The sequence below is a fragment of the Exophiala spinifera genome (assembly GCF_000836115.1).
Source record: "Exophiala spinifera strain CBS 89968 unplaced genomic scaffold supercont1.7, whole genome shotgun sequence".
NCBI classification, from domain to species: Eukaryota; Fungi; Ascomycota; class Eurotiomycetes; order Chaetothyriales; family Herpotrichiellaceae; genus Exophiala; species Exophiala spinifera.
This window is the reverse complement of record NW_015622519.1, coordinates 2,158,688-2,175,077: the sequence shown is the minus strand read 5'-3', so window position 1 is coordinate 2,175,077 and position 16,390 is coordinate 2,158,688. Positions and strand designations below refer to the sequence as shown.

General features: G+C 53.2%; 5 protein-coding genes across 5 annotated transcripts; 4 read left to right on the top strand and 1 right to left on the bottom strand.

The window, feature by feature from the left end:
* Window positions 1-295: 295 nt before the first annotated feature.
* On the top strand, window positions 296-2,086 carry PV08_09785 (uncharacterized protein; the record flags this gene model as incomplete). Its single annotated transcript, XM_016384101.1, has 1 exon — window positions 296-2,086. The coding sequence occupies one exon, from the start codon at window positions 296-298 to the stop codon at window positions 2,084-2,086; it is 1,791 nt and encodes a 596-aa protein (XP_016232724.1).
* Window positions 2,087-6,118: 4,032 nt separating this feature from the next.
* Window positions 6,119-6,920, top strand: PV08_09784 (uncharacterized protein; the record flags this gene model as incomplete). The annotated part of the gene is made up of 2 exons (XM_016384100.1): window positions 6,119-6,243; window positions 6,305-6,920. The coding sequence occupies 2 exons, from the start codon at window positions 6,119-6,121 to the stop codon at window positions 6,918-6,920; spliced, it is 741 nt and encodes a 246-aa protein (XP_016232723.1).
* Window positions 6,921-8,969: 2,049 nt separating this feature from the next.
* On the top strand, window positions 8,970-9,776 carry PV08_09783 (uncharacterized protein; the record flags this gene model as incomplete). Its single annotated transcript, XM_016384099.1, has 1 exon — window positions 8,970-9,776. One exon carries the CDS (start codon window positions 8,970-8,972, stop codon window positions 9,774-9,776), a length of 807 nt encoding a protein of 268 aa, XP_016232722.1.
* Window positions 9,777-11,520: 1,744 nt separating this feature from the next.
* PV08_09782 (uncharacterized protein) lies at window positions 11,521-13,156 on the top strand (the record flags this gene model as incomplete). Its single annotated transcript, XM_016384098.1, has 2 exons — window positions 11,521-12,114; window positions 12,248-13,156. 2 exons carry the CDS (start codon window positions 11,521-11,523, stop codon window positions 13,154-13,156), a joined length of 1,503 nt encoding a protein of 500 aa, XP_016232721.1.
* A 533-nt stretch (window positions 13,157-13,689) lies between these two features.
* On the bottom strand, window positions 13,690-15,812 carry PV08_09781 (uncharacterized protein; the record flags this gene model as incomplete). Its single annotated transcript, XM_016384097.1, has 4 exons — window positions 13,690-14,621; window positions 14,746-15,088; window positions 15,197-15,467; window positions 15,550-15,812. The coding sequence occupies 4 exons, from the start codon at window positions 15,810-15,812 to the stop codon at window positions 13,690-13,692; spliced, it is 1,809 nt and encodes a 602-aa protein (XP_016232720.1).
* Between the last annotated feature and the right edge of the window lie 578 nt (window positions 15,813-16,390).

Sequence of the window (16,390 nt, the reverse complement as noted above, 5' to 3'; positions counted from 1 at the left end):
ACCAACCCAGTCTTTTTCCAGATTCTGCTTCAGCGCCTCGTTTTGCCCCGACTCCTCCATCCGTCAAGACACCGCCATCGTCATCGGCGCCTCCCTATCAACTCCACCTGGGCCACTGGACTCTTTGGAATGGCCAGAGCCGAATTACTGTAAAGCCCAGAGCACGACGAGGCCTTCTCAGCAGACGCCGATCCATCTCACTTCTCACTTCTCACTTCTCGGCCGCTGATTCGGTCATGTCGACGACAAACACGAATGATGAGGCCATTCGAAGACGACATCTCGATCCTTGATCATGGCGCCCCAGTTCCTCTTTGTCAACAAAGATGCGGCTAGCGCGTCCCTGACGCGCAGTAATGCCCTTGAGCAAACGTCCATCAACTCCCATGTCCAACGCGGTCGTCGACATAAACGGTCCGCGCATAACAAAGGCCGCGCCGCCAACCAGGGCCGCTCTGCTAACAACCCAGGCAGGAAAGGCGATGGCGACGATGAACCTGATCTTGGTTCGAGCAGCGCAAAAGCGGCCTCTGCCTCTGCCTCCTCTCTTCCAGAGGGCGAGACTTCTCAAAGCGGGGTCAAGATCCCAACGTCGCCATCTTCTCGTTCTAAGCCCAAATCCAAAAATGCTCGTATCACAGCATCTGGCAAGGCGCGACCAAAGGTGCAATTCAACAAGCGCTCCGATCGTGGCCAATCGCCGCAGAATGTCAAGTCCCCCAAAAACAGTGACAGAGCCATCCTGCTACTAAACCCTTCCAGCCCTCTGAATTCTCCCCGAGACATCAGTCAAGTCACATCGACCTCCATTGATCCTTTTGGCCATTCGGTTGTCAAAATGGATCCCCATGTTGCAGAGCTTTGTCGTTACTTCCGTGACAAGTTTCATCCCAGTGTTTGGCACGCGGAGAGCTGGACTCTCAAGGGCCAGTATACTCACCAAAGCACTTCCGGTGCCATAATCCAACGTGCAATGCAGAACGAAGTGGAAATGAACGCCATATTGGCCTGTATGGCGGCCAGGATCGAAAATGTTGATCTCATTCCAGGCCAACAAACTGATAGGTTCATGGGCAATGCGCTCTTTGCGGTAAGGAAGCGATTCAGTTCACTCAATGCGGCTTCAAAACATCAGCTACTTTTGATCATCTTTCACCTCTACGCAGGCGAAGCATACCGACAAAATTGGCAAGCAGCCAGGATACACATGCGCGCCGCGAAAGATATGTTCAATTCCTGGGGTGGGCTGGCCCATGTCCCTGATCAGTCCATCAGGGAATCGTTCATCATCGGTGACGGCAACGTATCTGCCTGCCTTATGGAACCGTGTGAGCTACCCTGCGAATACGATCCAGGCCCCTACTTCACGGTCACGCCTCCTGAGATGCTCTTGGAAGCGCCCCGAGATCTAAGCACTATAGCACCTGCCTTCCAGGGTATCTTGGCGGATGGCTACCTCCCTGATGACCTCGTTGAGATCCTTCTCGAGACCGTCGAATGTGCCTGGGTGCTCCGCTATGCTCGCACGGGCACATCACCACAGGCGGCCAAGCACGCTGCAAGATGGCTTCTGTGGCGCAACTCAGCTGTGCGGTACCGGATCCTAGCCATCAAATACACAGACATGGTCCACGAAGCTATTCGCACGGCCCTGTTTATCTGGATTGTGACGGCAATGGTAGTGCCGCTCGGAGTAATGAGAATAGCTGACCTCAACGCTCCAAGGCTCATGCGGGCCCTTCAGTCTGCCAAATGGCCGACGCATGAATGGAAGGGCTTGTTGGAAATCAAAATGTGGGTGCTCGCGATTGGTGCCCAAGCTGCTCGCCTCGATAGTTACGAGGAAAAATGGTACCTGGACCAGCTCTTCGAAGTCGGCTTGCCGGAGAAAATTCGAAGATTTCGGGAACACAATCCGGACTTTGAGACGGTAGATGTCTTGAAGCAGTTTCATCAAAGGTTCTTCTACTATGAGCCCATTCAACAAGCAAGATTGCAAAGACTTGCACACCTCATCGGGGGCAGGGTAGACTTTGGTTCCAGAAGTCCGAGCGATAGGACTAGCAAATCTCGATCTCCACCTTGACTTGACATTCTCAACAGTATCCCAACAGTACCGAGATGGTTTCTTGCGTTTGCTTCGAGATCCTCTCCTTTTGGGCATCGAGACACATTCTTTCGCCCTATCCTGTAAGGGTCTAGGCGGAGGGTTGCTGCTTTCAGGGGAATAATTGAGGGCAACCCGTATATTTTATACGGATAATGATGTTCCTTCATTTCATTGCAGCTTCATTCAGGAGGGCCCCGCATCCTAATTTACCCTCGACAATAGCGGTAATGGTGGACTCGCTATCGTCGACAAGGTAGAGAAGCCTCTGCGCATTTTCAAGGCACTGGAGCTATGGTGGATACGGGGCACCATTGGATTCTAGGAGACTTATGACCTCTGTGTACGGACGTCATTTCGTGTACTACAAGATCTTTGTAGACACCATGAAGAGGGGAAACCGCCCGTTGGCCTGGTGGAAGGCGTCCCTTTGATCTATAGCTCTTTAGGCTTTCTCGATTTGCAATGATTAACGACAGATTCGATGATTTCAGCAAGAAAAAGTGCTCGACGTCTGCCGAAGATCCTAATGCAGAAGACGAAGAGGCGAAGCTACCACAGATTTGACATTCCGAGAATGATGGACGACCGCTTTGTCGTTGGCTAGTCATTTCGGGAGGGAGGTTTGTTCGACAAAGCGGACGCAGTGCCGGACGCTCTTGGACCATTTGACCTAGTCAGATTGCGAATTGTCGACTCTTGGTATGAGGCGTGAAGACTCTTCTGCGTTCGTACCATGGTCTGTAAACTGTAGGTCTAAGGAGATGAAGTACCCCGTAGCATGTTACCTAGCAACCTGGGCAAGAAAGACCTCGTGGCCCCTGGTGCTTCTCTACGCAATGCTAATCTCGCCAGATTCGCACCGCGTCAAACCGCGGACTCCATCGAAGTGGACGCAGATTCAGATCTGAGATTAGAGTGTGCACTAGGGGGGCATCAGGGGCTGATCCGTGGCTTGAGTGACTGCAATGATGGGCGTGTGAGGGCGCGTTGGCGGAAAACTCATGGTTATGTAAGCAACGGAACGGGGAAACATAAATGCGGCGATCCATCGGCTGCTTGCTTCAGGTCGCACGACAAGGTACTTGCCATCTGTTCATTCACACATTGAAAACTTGCGACACGACAGACCGGACACGCATGATTGGGTATCGAATTAGCCTTTGGCTCACTCACTTGCTTTGGAGGAAGCTTCTCTCTCCTCCTCTGGCCCTTGGATGCACATGTGTCTCTCAAAGGAAGGGGCAAGTACAAGGTACACGCCTATGATGATAGTCACATCGCCTCAATAATATTATCACCACGCAAATGTCGATATCGATGGCGAGTCAACATCAATAGCACACTCCAAGACCTTCCCCTTGTATGGGACGTCGCGTACGAGACTCAAATTCTTCATGCTGGATCCTCCTCGTCGCTCTCTTCGTTCCCGATTTCCACTTCCGACAACCGTTCTTCACATGTCGGCTAGGCAAGAAGCCAAGTTGCATAGTGAAGTTTTTTGAGATATGTAGTGGACGGCGTATCTTGCAGAACGAGAAAACATTCCGGAAGTCCACCATCCTTGTTGCGACGAGTCCACGAGGGCGTTCAGCGAACTTTTTGTCATCTTTTCCCGAGTGATGGAGATCTCAAGCGACCTATGGGCTGGGACAAGGCAACTCCGCCTCTACAAATGCAGTGAGTTAATGGAGTAGCACCGTTGTCATGCAAGGGTGTCCAAGCGTTATCCCGACGAGCAACGTGGGAGGAAGTTCGGGCAGACCCTGAAGGTTGCAACAGCTCAGCGCAGTCTTCTGAACGACGATCACTAGCGCAAGTGCAGTAGGCACCAGTGCGGAGGCCCTCCGGAGAACCACGAGGTCACTGACATAGTTTTTACTTATCGACGGACCGTACAGGGCAGCGTCGATGGCGGAATAGCGATGCACCGTTGTCAGGTGGAAGCGCCCGATGGAGGAGCCATTGAAGTTTCTTTGCGCAAGGAATATTACTGGTCGACGGTTAGCCACCAGCTCGAAGCATGCAAATGCCTTCGGGTGGCAGCCTCGAGAGGGTTTTCTTCGTATCAAAGAGCTGGCGCCATGATAAGGAATACACATATCCACCACCTCCACCACATAATTCGGTACCCAATCGGCGACGGATTGTACCTGGAAGACACATTGCTGGGCCGAGCCTTGGCAGTGGCCGAAGCCAGCCCGTTCGGACACGCAGAATGCATCCCAGTTCTCACGATGCAAGGGAAACCCACCCGTCCCATCTGGTTCCTGCCTATGGATATAGGAATTCTGTTGAAAATTCTACCTCTTGTCCATCATTCACAATTATGTGGGTGCCACCGTGCCACGGCATTGTAACATGGACCGTTGAGAAACGCAAGTATAATTCGGCGATTCTCGCGCGCCACCAGAAGTTGCAAAGGAGCTCCACCGAGACGTTCCAGATAGCGCCTTTCCCTTTGCAGCCATTTGCGACAGAGAGAATTCTTGTATTCCGCAGATGCATCGATGCGTTTTCTTCTCAACGTGTCGATGAAAGCGTTCGGGCGCCTAGACTAGAAAAGATCGACGTCGAATCAACTCGGGGTTGTTCGACTTGGAGCAAAACGGTTGAAATATCCATTGAATTGACTTGCGCGAAACGGTGTGGATTTTCACTCCTGGGCGACATGCTTTTTGTTGCTCTGCGAATAATCATCGTCGTCTTCGACAACCTCTCCTGGACATGTGGTCCGGATGCATGCATTATCATCCATACTGCAACGAGAAATCTGCATCAGATCGGAAGTCGAGTCCATTGCGAACTTTTCAGAACATGTCTGCGAAGTTTGTGCAGTCAACCAGGCATATCCCGACTATAAGATGCCGGATGGCCAAAGAGGCGCTGCGATCTTCATTTGATTGGACGGAAAGGATGGCAAGGGCAGATATTAGTGCAATGCGCAGGCAAGGGTGCCTTATAGCCTTCTCTTGGGATTTCGGCTGCAGAATGCATACTGATGCGTCATTGTCATCACTACGAGTATCCGGTATGCGTGTGCTGCGTCTGGTCCACCTGCTGTGTCTCTGGCCCGGCTTGGAAGTTTTTGTCGGGCGTTTTTCGACTGTGGACTGGGTCACCGGGTGCTGGGAGCACAGGCCCAGGGGCACCTCGTCACGATTGGACGGTACCTGAGAGCCACGCAGTCCGAACAAACCTTTTTTTTCTGGGTGGCCAGATTGGCAACGCGTACGATGCCACATTCCAGGAGTTGACAAGACAGCAACAAGGCATTTCCTCTTGGGGTCCAGCCCCCTTCTTCCTGTCAAAATGTGCCAGGCGCCGAAATGAGCTGTGCACCTGCAAGTTCGATCTACGACGCCGTTTGACGTAGCGATGGTTAAGCTTGAGCTGGCGCCAGGTACGCGAATGAAGGAACCCATACCATTCGTCAAGCGCCTGGAAATTGGCTGGAGCTAGAGCGTTTCACTCGAGCGAACTCAAAGGCTAAAGAGCCCATTGACCCAGACATTGACAGGGGTGTTCTGGGGCGGTCGCACGCCACGGCGATGGCTAACAATCGGGGGTCATCCCCGGCCCTTGGTGGCCATTGGCTCCCTGTGCTCCAAAATGCCCTGGGTGCATGGGGCCGTATCTCCTGGGCCTCTTCTCTCGTGTTGTGTTGCGTACGGAATGGGCCTCTTCCTGACTTTCCTCTCTTTCCATTCTGCCAAGTTCGCTGTCCACGCACCGCTGGATTGAGTATATTGCTCAGACGTCTCTTTACGACGTCGTCCGCTCTCTTTCCCCAGCAGTACCAGTCTACGCTCGCGTTCACTCCTTTACGCGAAACCCTCCCTCGCCCTCGCTTTTGTCGCTCTCTTGCCTCGTTCAGTCATTACAGAGACTCGATCTGAGATCGTCCCAATCGCACTCCTTTACAAGCTCTCAGAAGTCGAACTTCTCCCAGACAGCTACCCCAAGCCACAAGAGTTATATCTCAGCATACACCACAAGCACACAGTCAAGATGCACTTCTCAATGAAAACCTTGGTGCTGGCCACCCTTGCAGCTGGCGAGGCGTACGCTGCCAGCATCGCGCACCAGCACTCCGCAGTCCACAGCCACGCCCGCAAGCACAACCACGTCGAACAGTAAGATGGCTCGAAATTCCTCCATGGTTACACAAGGTATACTGACCCAACCCGAAAATAGAAAGCGTGCCACTGCCCTCAGTGACGCCGACGCCAGCAAGCTTACAAGCCTCGGTGTCGCAAGCCTGGGTGTCAACTCGGCCGTTGCCAACGGACAAGCCTGGCTCAATGGCGACGGCCAATGGAAGGCCAACTTCGCGAACGAAGCTGGTGAAGACTTGGTCCTGGTCTGCTGGGGTGTCGCTGGCTCCTGGATCAACGCCGTTCAGCCCACCATCACCGCTTCCCTCCCGGCCAACTCGACCTTGACCGTGTCCTTTGGTGATGGCGCCTCGGGCGCTTGCACCGCCATCTACTCGGACACTCAGCTTGTCAACGGCCAAGCCAGCAACACCTGGATGGAATTCACCTTTGGCGAGTATGGTGTAGTCGACGTTTCGCGCGAAGTCAACATGAGCGGACACAGCCTCAGCATCGTTGGGCCATCTTGCACCTCGAACATGGACACGTGCGTTTTCGTCTGCGCAAGCGGAAACGTCTGCACGACTGGTTATGTCCTCCAGAACTGTGCCACCGGATCCCAACCCGGTGCGAACTTTGGCACCTACGCTGGAGCACCATCGGGTGGATGCGGTGGTATGGGCACCTCTGCTACTCTCGCCGTCACCTGGTCATGAGACCCCCAGAGTGCTCGAACAATTGATGAAGGGGGACTGGTAATAGGTGGCACTGGCAGCAGCTAATGGTTTCGAATAGCGGTGTCTTGCTGCTGCATCATTTTTGGGACATTCCATCGTCCCAAAGACAAAGCCGACGACGACGGAGTTTCGCAAGTGATGCAGTGTGGTGTGGGGTGTTGTGTTGGTATGGGAGAAGCCTCCCTTTAACAAAACGCATCCTAGTATTTTCGCGACGACAACACCAACAAGACGCCAGGCATGGCCATTCACGCCTTTGGACAAATCTTCGCTGGATCCATTATATTTCACCAATCTCTCTTGTTGCCATTTGGCAAAATTTCTTACAATCTCATTTGTCAAAAGTTTGAGGACGTGTTGGACATGGATCACACCTTTTTGGCATTCTTGTGTGTAGAGAGGTTGTTATCTATGTCTAGGTGTTTTGAATACTATACCCTTGAAAATCTCTTTTTCTCGCATGCGTACGTTAGATTGGGTTCTGCGCATGTGAACTCCGTAACTATTCTAAGAGGCGGTACCGTCGCTATAGGTACTCGTGCTCAGCTTGCTCTGGGTACTGCAGATGGAGAAGTGTGTCTGCATTTGCATTTGTGTCTGTGTTTGTGTTTGCATGCCACGTCTAGGCAGGTATCTAGTTATCGTGTCGTTTGAGTTTGACCTGCGGAAACCCGCAGGTGTCAACTGTTGTTAAGTTATAGTCCCCTCCATTTTGTGTTACTCGAACGTGCCGAGTTGTACTATCTACGGGTGGTCGGCATCCGTACCATAACTGGACTACAAGTGTCACGACTGGCATGCCGTGGAATTCGCCTTAGGTACGTAGGTAGGCAATGCTGAGGACCACGCCTGGATGGCTTGCTTCCAGCGAAGGCGAGCATTGAGGAGGAGGAGGAGGAGGAAGAGGAACGAGGTACAGTTGCACTAGTTAGTTACCCACGTATCCCGTACTCCCTCCCCCCCCCCCCCCCCGGGTACATTGTACGATGATGTCGGGGGCTCATGATGGCATGCATCGTCACCACCGTTTACGGCCTCCGGTGTGTCGCTTGGTGATTTGGACTGAGACTTGCTTGGACCGGGACTCAGGCATGGGGCCTGTCGGTCAAGATGGCAACGGAGCAATGTCCCTGCTAGGAAGAAAAGAGGAGGTCGTGCAGATGGAGTACTACGGGGGATCGAGTTGGGCGGTCAGCGTCAATCGATCGATCGGTTGAGTTGGTTGATCTACTCCTTCTCCTTACGTTGGACTGATGCGTTGGCTGTGGACTTGACGTTTGGAAACGAACAGAGAATCGTACATTGATGCCACCGCAGCCTGTGTGCGCGTACAGCGTTCCTCGGATAGTCACCATGTGCGGGCAGCAGGGTGCGAGTCAACGACCCTTTGTCGATTTCGATTTCGATTTCGTCCTTCGGACCGCAAAGATCATACAAGGAGAAATACACAGAGAAATGGCTCGAGGAAGATGTACTCCAGAGTTACTTCTGTAGTTATCAAGTTTGCCTTACAGTAGCCGGCGGGACGAGGTGTATGTGTGTGAGAATATATTTCGTCGAGTTTCCCAGTCCACTACGCAAACTAAAAAAAATATTCAACAACTCGTCAAGTCACCTTTAGTTACTACCATCAACATTCGACGCGTTCAGGACTTCGAAATTCCATGCCTTACGTTTCGTCTACGCATTCCTGAATATCTTCGTAGATATCACCCAGATTGCTTTGAGATTTTGCTGAAGATCCTATCATCTCTCTCCGCAATGTTTTCCCTGACTCGAGATCGGAGAGCAAAAATGCCGACGCGGACGAATTAACACAAGGCTGAGAAATAAACATGTCTTGCTCAATCGCCCGCGAAGAGAACTAACTAACAGCAGGGTAAATATATATATACTTCTGTGCATCACATCATGTAATCTGATCTATGGGCCCCATTCTCGAGAAGATTGTCAAGTTTCATGGCATAAGTCTCCCAAGAAGAGAAAGAAAACAAGTTCCAGCTCTCCAACGCCTTGTTAAGTCGACAAATGGAAAACGAACATATCCTTGTCCTCGGCGCGACCGGTGCGTCCGGCGTAGCTTTCATCGAGGCCGTTGAAGAATTGACACGTAAACCCAAGTTGACGCTGTACGTTCGGCCGGGCTCGAGATCCAAACTACCTGCGTGCGCATTCAACCCCCCAACCAGGATCATTGAAGGGCAACTCGACGACAAACAGGCAATGCAAAAGGCAATGTCAACGTCAGCAAGCGGCGAATCGCCATCCTTCCAATTCCCACCCGTGTCCGTCGTCGTTTCGTTCCTGGGCAGCTACGTCTCGCTCAAAGCAGTCTTCACACGCGACAAGTCACACCCGATCGCCGATGCCTTTTCCACGACCATCATACCGGCGATGAAGGCGTCGCGGGTCCCGCGCATCCTGGCCCTCAGCACTCCGTCGGCCCTCTCTCACGACGTGGAGCGCAAGAGCATCCCGTGGAAATGGTGGCTGTATACGTGCATGCCGATCCTGCTGGCGCCCCAGGGCAACGCGGAGATGAAAGGCATAGCACGGGCCGTCATTGACGCTGGATCTGCAGCTGCCTCTGGTGACAATGCCAGCGACAGCAGTAATCCTGCGACGCCGACGAGCGCCGCGATCGAAGCATGGACGGTGTTTCGTGTACCGCATCTGACGCAGGGGGATCTGCGTGCCAAGGTGGTTGCAGGGCTTCTTGATCATGACTATGCCGGAAGCTTTGATCTCAGCAGAGGCAGTCTGGCAAGATGGGTGCTCGGCGAGATTGAGGAGAAAAAGTTCCTGAATCAACTGCCCATGTTGGCGAATCCATAAATCACGGCATTACTCTTGATGGTAATACGTGAAAGACAACCTAGCCGACCTAGTTAGTAGTCCTGTCCATAGTGTTATACACTTGTACACCGGTTAATGAGCACAAGTTTTAGCAAGTAACTGCACCAGCTTCAAGGATCATTTGGGTGCTACAAGCATAGGCGTATGGGTACATGTACGTGTACCTGGACGTGTGTGCGCGCACACTTTCTTTTTGACAATCGACATCAAGACAGCTGAAAGGTGGAACAGCAAAAAAAAGAGCCTCTTCGTGCCACCACCACCACCAAAGTACCAGGTACACCACAACCCCCGCGCCATGTTCAATTGGGTATCAGTGGTGTGAGTTTGTAATTTGCAGTCAAGCTTTTCAGCCACAGCAAATCTCACGGACAAGTACCCATACTGCTCGTGCTCACGCTCACGCTCATCCTCATATCGTCAGTGGCGTGTTCCAGGTTGGACTTGAAGGTTGTGGGCACTGATAGTTCTGTTGTTTACATGTACTGTCCATGGTTGAAACCTGATCACCGACTTAGAAAGTCGTCATCGATTTTGCGTATATCTATTTAGTTGTCGCTTCTGTTGGTAAGATCGAGATCGCGTATCGATGTTAAGCCAACAGGGAAAATCCTCTTGTTGATCAATACCGTGTCCAGGAAAACGTCAACAAACAAGTCTCGGGAGAAAAGTCCGGCCCGAAGTCACGATCCCAGGCCAATCAACTTCTTCCAAGCACTTTTCGACGCTGCTGCGCGTCTTTTCGTGTTCTTTTGGCTTTTTTTGTTTGTTGTCTTCTGGGGGCCATTTCTTCTCACCTTGACTTTCGGGTGGGCATCGCGGATCGAAAGATCGTTTTGCTCCCCACGATGGACCGCGCATTGCATTGATGATCAATGGATCATCCCAGCGGCGATCACTTCAACGAATTTGACTCGGCCGATCTGGCAATGTTAACTTTTCGGGAGAGCTTTGTTCATGCGATTCATCCGGCCGCAAAATGCAGATTTCGTCGATGAATCTTTGAACCGGCCTACCTATAGATACTAGTAATCACAACACGTGATCGACGGCGGTCACGTGAGCAAAATGCGCACCTACGGCCCAAATGCTCGCACGTAGCTGCACGTGAGTTAGTACGGTGCGTTGAACCCAGTGACGCAACACCAGTGATAAAATCTTCCGATGCCATCCATGTTAGTTGCAGGCGTCGAAGAGCGCTGTGCGATGTGCATGACCTTTGGCTGATGAAACCACGCGTATTGGTATGCAAGTCGACGAGAGAAAATCTTCCATACGATTCTTGCGGCACCACCCCCCGTACTCTGCTACTCTGTAAGTGCTAGCTGCCGAGCCTAATCGGGGAAAGAAACCCGCACATCGTTCTCGCCGGATTCTTCCCTCACTGCCACCTACATCCAGAACAAGACATGGCATAACTGTGTTCCATTGGCCTTGACAAAGCAATGTCAGTGTCATGGTCATCTGCTGAAGAGCACTGCGAGCAATATTTGCGCCTGCTCAGTATCTATCTGACAAACAAATCATCCGATGGTACAGCGATGCTGCCGGCCACCGAGGGCACCGACTGAACTATAAAAATCGCGCATCTCCGTGTGCAACTTGCACCAGGGCGCTGGTCTTTCATAGGGCAGAGCATTTAATCGAGTTCCCCTGGTCCATCCAGGTCGACCGACTCCAGCTGTAGATCTACACACGGCATATTCGGTAAGAGCCATCTAAGATGCCTTCATCATCGGCATACACCCAACCACCTCATATTCAGCGACTTCTGCAGAAAATCCAGCGGGATCCTGGTCTGCCTGTCGACAATGCAACCACTCCATTCTGGTTGGAACCAGTAGTTCCGCATGCTCACCACCAGTCGCCCGCTCTAGCCAAGACTGCGGACGTCGTGATCTTGGGCTCCGGTATCACAGGCATAAGCACGGCGTTACACCTGTCGCGTATCGCGCCCGACCTCAAAATTGTGATCCTCGAAGCCAGGGATCTGACGTCTGGTGCCACGGGCCGGAACGGAGGCCACATCAAAGCCGTCCCCTGGAAGGACTACGGCGACATCAAGAGGGCGTTAGGTCGGGAGAGCGCCATCAAGATCTCTCGTTTTCGACTGTCTCATCTCCCGGCTCTGCTGAGCGAGGCGGCTGCATTGGGAGAGGCTGGCAAGGCAGGCTTGGTGCGACAAGTGGAGACACTCATAGCTTGCTATGACCGTGACGTATGGATTCAGGACAAGAAGAAGCTTAAAGAGTTTCTCGATGACATGCCTGAGGAACAGGGACAGTGGGTCGTGCACGAAGACCCCTCGGACCTGAAGGTATGTAAACATTTCCAGATGTTCGTCGGTGTTAGTCGTTAGTCACGACGGAGTAGGACGCTGGCGGTGCTGGTGATGAAGACGATGTTGACTATGACAATGAGCGCAGCTCGGACTGACTGATACTTCCCAGAACTTAGGATTGGCAGAGACATGTGTTGGCTGCATCTCAGGGCGCGCAGGAGCCGCCTGGCCATATCGGTTCCTCGGGGCCGTTACAGCAGGGCTTTTGCAGAAGGAGGCTATCAGCCTGGAGACGCACACGCCCGCCCTTTCGATCAGTGAACAGCCGGGATCTCGGTACCCGTACTCCGTGCAGACGGCGAGAGGACAAATCCAGACCAAGCATGTCGTTCACTGCACCAACGGCTTTGTCGCTCACCTGATGCCCGGCCTGAGAGGCAAAGTCTGCCCGCTCCGCGGTCAAATGACCGTACAGTCTGTACCGGACGACTTCCCCCGATACGGCGCCAAATATTCGTGGAGCGCGATCTGGGACCGGGGGTTCGACTACATCTGTCAGTCGCCTGCTGCGGATGGGAGTCTCTACTTTGGCGGAGGCGCCTTCCACTCCGGTCTCGAGAACGACCAGGAAATCGGCAACCCGGACGACAGCCAGCTCTCGCCGCAATGTTTGAACCATCTCGCCACCGCCGCAGGGAAGGCCTTTATCGGCGGCACGGGTGTTCGGATCGCCAAAAAGTGGACGGGGATCATGGGCTTCACCATGGACGGCTTACCCATCGTAGGCCGAGCGCCGAGACAGGTCTCGACGAGAGATGAATGCCGTCTTGACCAGGGCGGCGAGTGGATTGCTGCCGGGTTCAACGGATACGGTATGGTCCACAGCTGGCTCAGTGGGAAGGCGTTGGCACACATGATCCTGGGTCGAGACTCTGAAGTCCGTGACTGGTTCCCACTCCAGGAGTTTGCTTGCAGTGAAGGTCGGTTGGGTAAGATGAGCGCCACAGATTTTCTGGGCCACTACGGAGGTGATGTCACACCTCAAGACAGTGCCGCACCGTTGTCCAGCAAGTTATAGTCTACGCTCTCGAGAAGAAGAATTCAGTCGAGAAGAAATTGTAGCAGTGTGCGCACAGGGTGTGTCTAGCTGCGAATCATCCGCACGTACTGAACAAGTTCCAGTCTGTGAAAGGAGTTCCAAAGCTATGCCGCTGGACGTATATCATGTTGCCAGTGAGGATCACCACTGAGCACAGTCCCGTCACCCGGCCCCCGACTCTCCAACAATCGCGCCAGGATCCTGCTCTTCCGAGCTCCATTAAGTCAGGTCAGCCTACGTGTTTGATATCTCATACTCCCTCTGTACAACAGCCTCGGTCTGGAGTGTGCACTGTGCCGTCGATTTACAACCTCGCACGATCACCTAATCGGAGTGAAGAATCTTATTTGGCAAAATCATGGTCTTTTGGATCAAGTCCCTGCATGCCCAAGATCTCAATCATCTAATTCACAAGTGCCCGACTGCCCATTACAAATAATGGGTCGACTTGTATAGCACCGGCAGACTGGACATTTGACAAAGGTGATGCCGCCGATCAACCCTCCTTTTCCTTACAACACGTTGCCCTTTGTCTGCGTCATCTTCTTGACGTTCAAATTCTTTATCATGGCCACCCACACGAAACCCAAGCCCATAATGGCGCAAGACGCAGCGAGCATGCGGACCTGGGCATAACCGTACGACTTTTGTATGGCCAGTCTCTCGGGGGTTCCGACTGGATACGAGAGCTGGACCACCAAGCTGCCGTAGATGGAGATGAGGTCGGGCAGGGCGGACGCGGGCAGATTGCGCTCGAGGGCACTTTCGAACGTGTTCGTCCAGATGGCGCCCGAGATGGCGTCCCCGATGGCTCCGCCGATGGTGCCGCTCACGAACAGTGTCGACAAAACCGCGGCGACGTACTGGTGGTCGACGGTGGCGAGGACAGCCAGCTGCACGCACAGGATGAAGACGCACCCCGCCACGGAGAAGAAGATCTCGCACATGACAATGTAGCCGATGTACCCATTGGGCTGGCGGAAATGGATCATCAGGCCGACGCCGAAGATGTACAGCGGCACGCAGATCCAGAGAATCCACTTGAACCGTCCCGTGACGCGGATGATCCAGCCCGTGACGAACAGGCACAGAAACGACACGGCGCTGAACGTATTGGCGACGTATCCGGCCTCGGACTGTGTGAGGTTGTACACCACCATGAGGAAGGACGAGAGGTAGCTCGCGTAGCAATAGTAAGAGATCTGGTAAGTCATGTTGAGGAGGCATGCGCCGAGCACGGTCCGGTTCAAGAGGAACTGAGACTTGAGAAACGGTGTGGGCGCCAAGTAGACCTGGTACAGCACGAAGAACACCAGCACGACGAAGCCGACTACGATCATGGCGATGATGTAGTCGGTTTTCCAGCCGTGAGGGGCCCTGCTGGCGAGCGTGAATGGAAGCAGGAACACCGTCATGCCACCGGCGAACAATATCACGCCCGGTACTGTTTCGAAAGTCAGAAGTCGTAAAAAAGCAAACCAGGAGAATGGCTCCGGGAAACGGAACCCAGGGAGTTCTGCGAGAGATGGCCAGGCTGCGGGAGAAGCGAAGGGGACATCAGTACTCACGGTCAAATTCCATGAGGACATATTGGATTTGCTGCGGCCAGGTCCGCCCGCTTTTCTCGCGGACGATGATCCCTTTCTTCTCGGCCTTGCGCAGATTGTGCCTCAGGATCACATACAATGGCAGCCCGACACACGGTAGGACGATGGCCCAGCACCCCATGCCCCATTGCCAAGATACGTTGTTGAGAAAGCCTTCGGCGGCCTTGGATCCCGCAAACGCCGTAATCACAGCTGGAGATGAGGTGAATGCGAACGCCAGCCCTCGATTGCGGAGGTTGGTAACGTCGGCGGCAAGAACGTTCCAGCTGTACGAGAGCCCTCCAAAGCCAACAGAGTAAAAGACCTGTTATTCGTGGTTGGGTCAGCACACATCCTCCGAGTCCAGTGTTTGCAAAGCCAAAGGGGCAAGAGGTAGACGGTGTGAGGTGAAGCAGGGTGTGACCGCACTGACCTGAGCGGCACAATAGGTGGAAAGATTCGCCGACGAAGCCATGAGAATCAGGCCCAAAATACACAGCCCAAGCATGAGCAAGAAGCCTTCGGCTCGTCCCCAGACGTCCAGCATCTTGGCCGTAGGGATATAAACCGCCGCTGTCATGGCGTTGGACACTATGCCAATCACCGTCAGGAGGGAGTGTGACTGCCAATCACTCGTGGCGAAGGGGGTCAAGCTGAGAACAATGGTCGATTTGAAGTTGTTGACTAGAGTCAAGAGCCAGATGCTGTTGTTAGGGGATCTTGTCAGACCAGACACGGCACAAACAAAAACCGAAGAAACACCAGGGGCATTTCCAGAGAACATACAGTATCAAGATGGTAGCCAGCGCCGTCTTGGACCAGGCCAACGTCACTGCCTCAATCTTCTTGACTCCCAGTTGTGCATCCTCCGCCGGTGTTGTGTCCCTGGGACTTTTGTCGTGGGAGAATGCATCTGAAGAGCCCGCTTCGGCTTCCTTATTGTCTCTAGGGTGGCCATTGTCGAAACTCGTTGCATCAGGAGGGCTTTGCGTGTCGTCACTAGACTGCTTGTCACCGGCGAGGTGACGGATCTTGTCCAAGATCGCCATTGTCAGCGCAGAGGATGGCCTGAGGCTCAAACGCAAAGATACAAGCTCTTATTGGTACGTGACCACTGGCCAGTACAGTGTACGATGGGCCGCCCTTCTTCTGATCACAACGAAGCAAAAAGACCAGTGACCAGCCGACATGCGATATATAGCTTCCGATGATAAGATAATCTCTGCTAGGGCGGAAGCTGAAGAGAACAGAGGAAAAAAAAACCACCCACGTGGGTCATATCTTAGTCCGATCACAGACGTTGTTCCGTCTGCCACTGGTAACGACTGAGTTGGACCCTGTTGCCGCTATCATGGTCCATTGTGCCACCGAAGTCGGCCTCCAAGTGAGCTCCCCAGTGCTTCTGCACTCATTGGCCTGGCCAGGGCATGGGAGGGCAACCGAAGGTGGAGAGAGCAAATATCCAAGAGGCAGGGGCCTCAGGGTTCAGTCAAGGAGTGTGTCTGGGTACTCGGACTCGTACGTCTCTCCTCGGGTGTCTTCCGCCGTGGCTCATGCCACATGCTTCGATGCCCATGTAACGAAGCTTGTCTTTAACCCAAGATGTTCCCAAGGATTCTCGCACCTG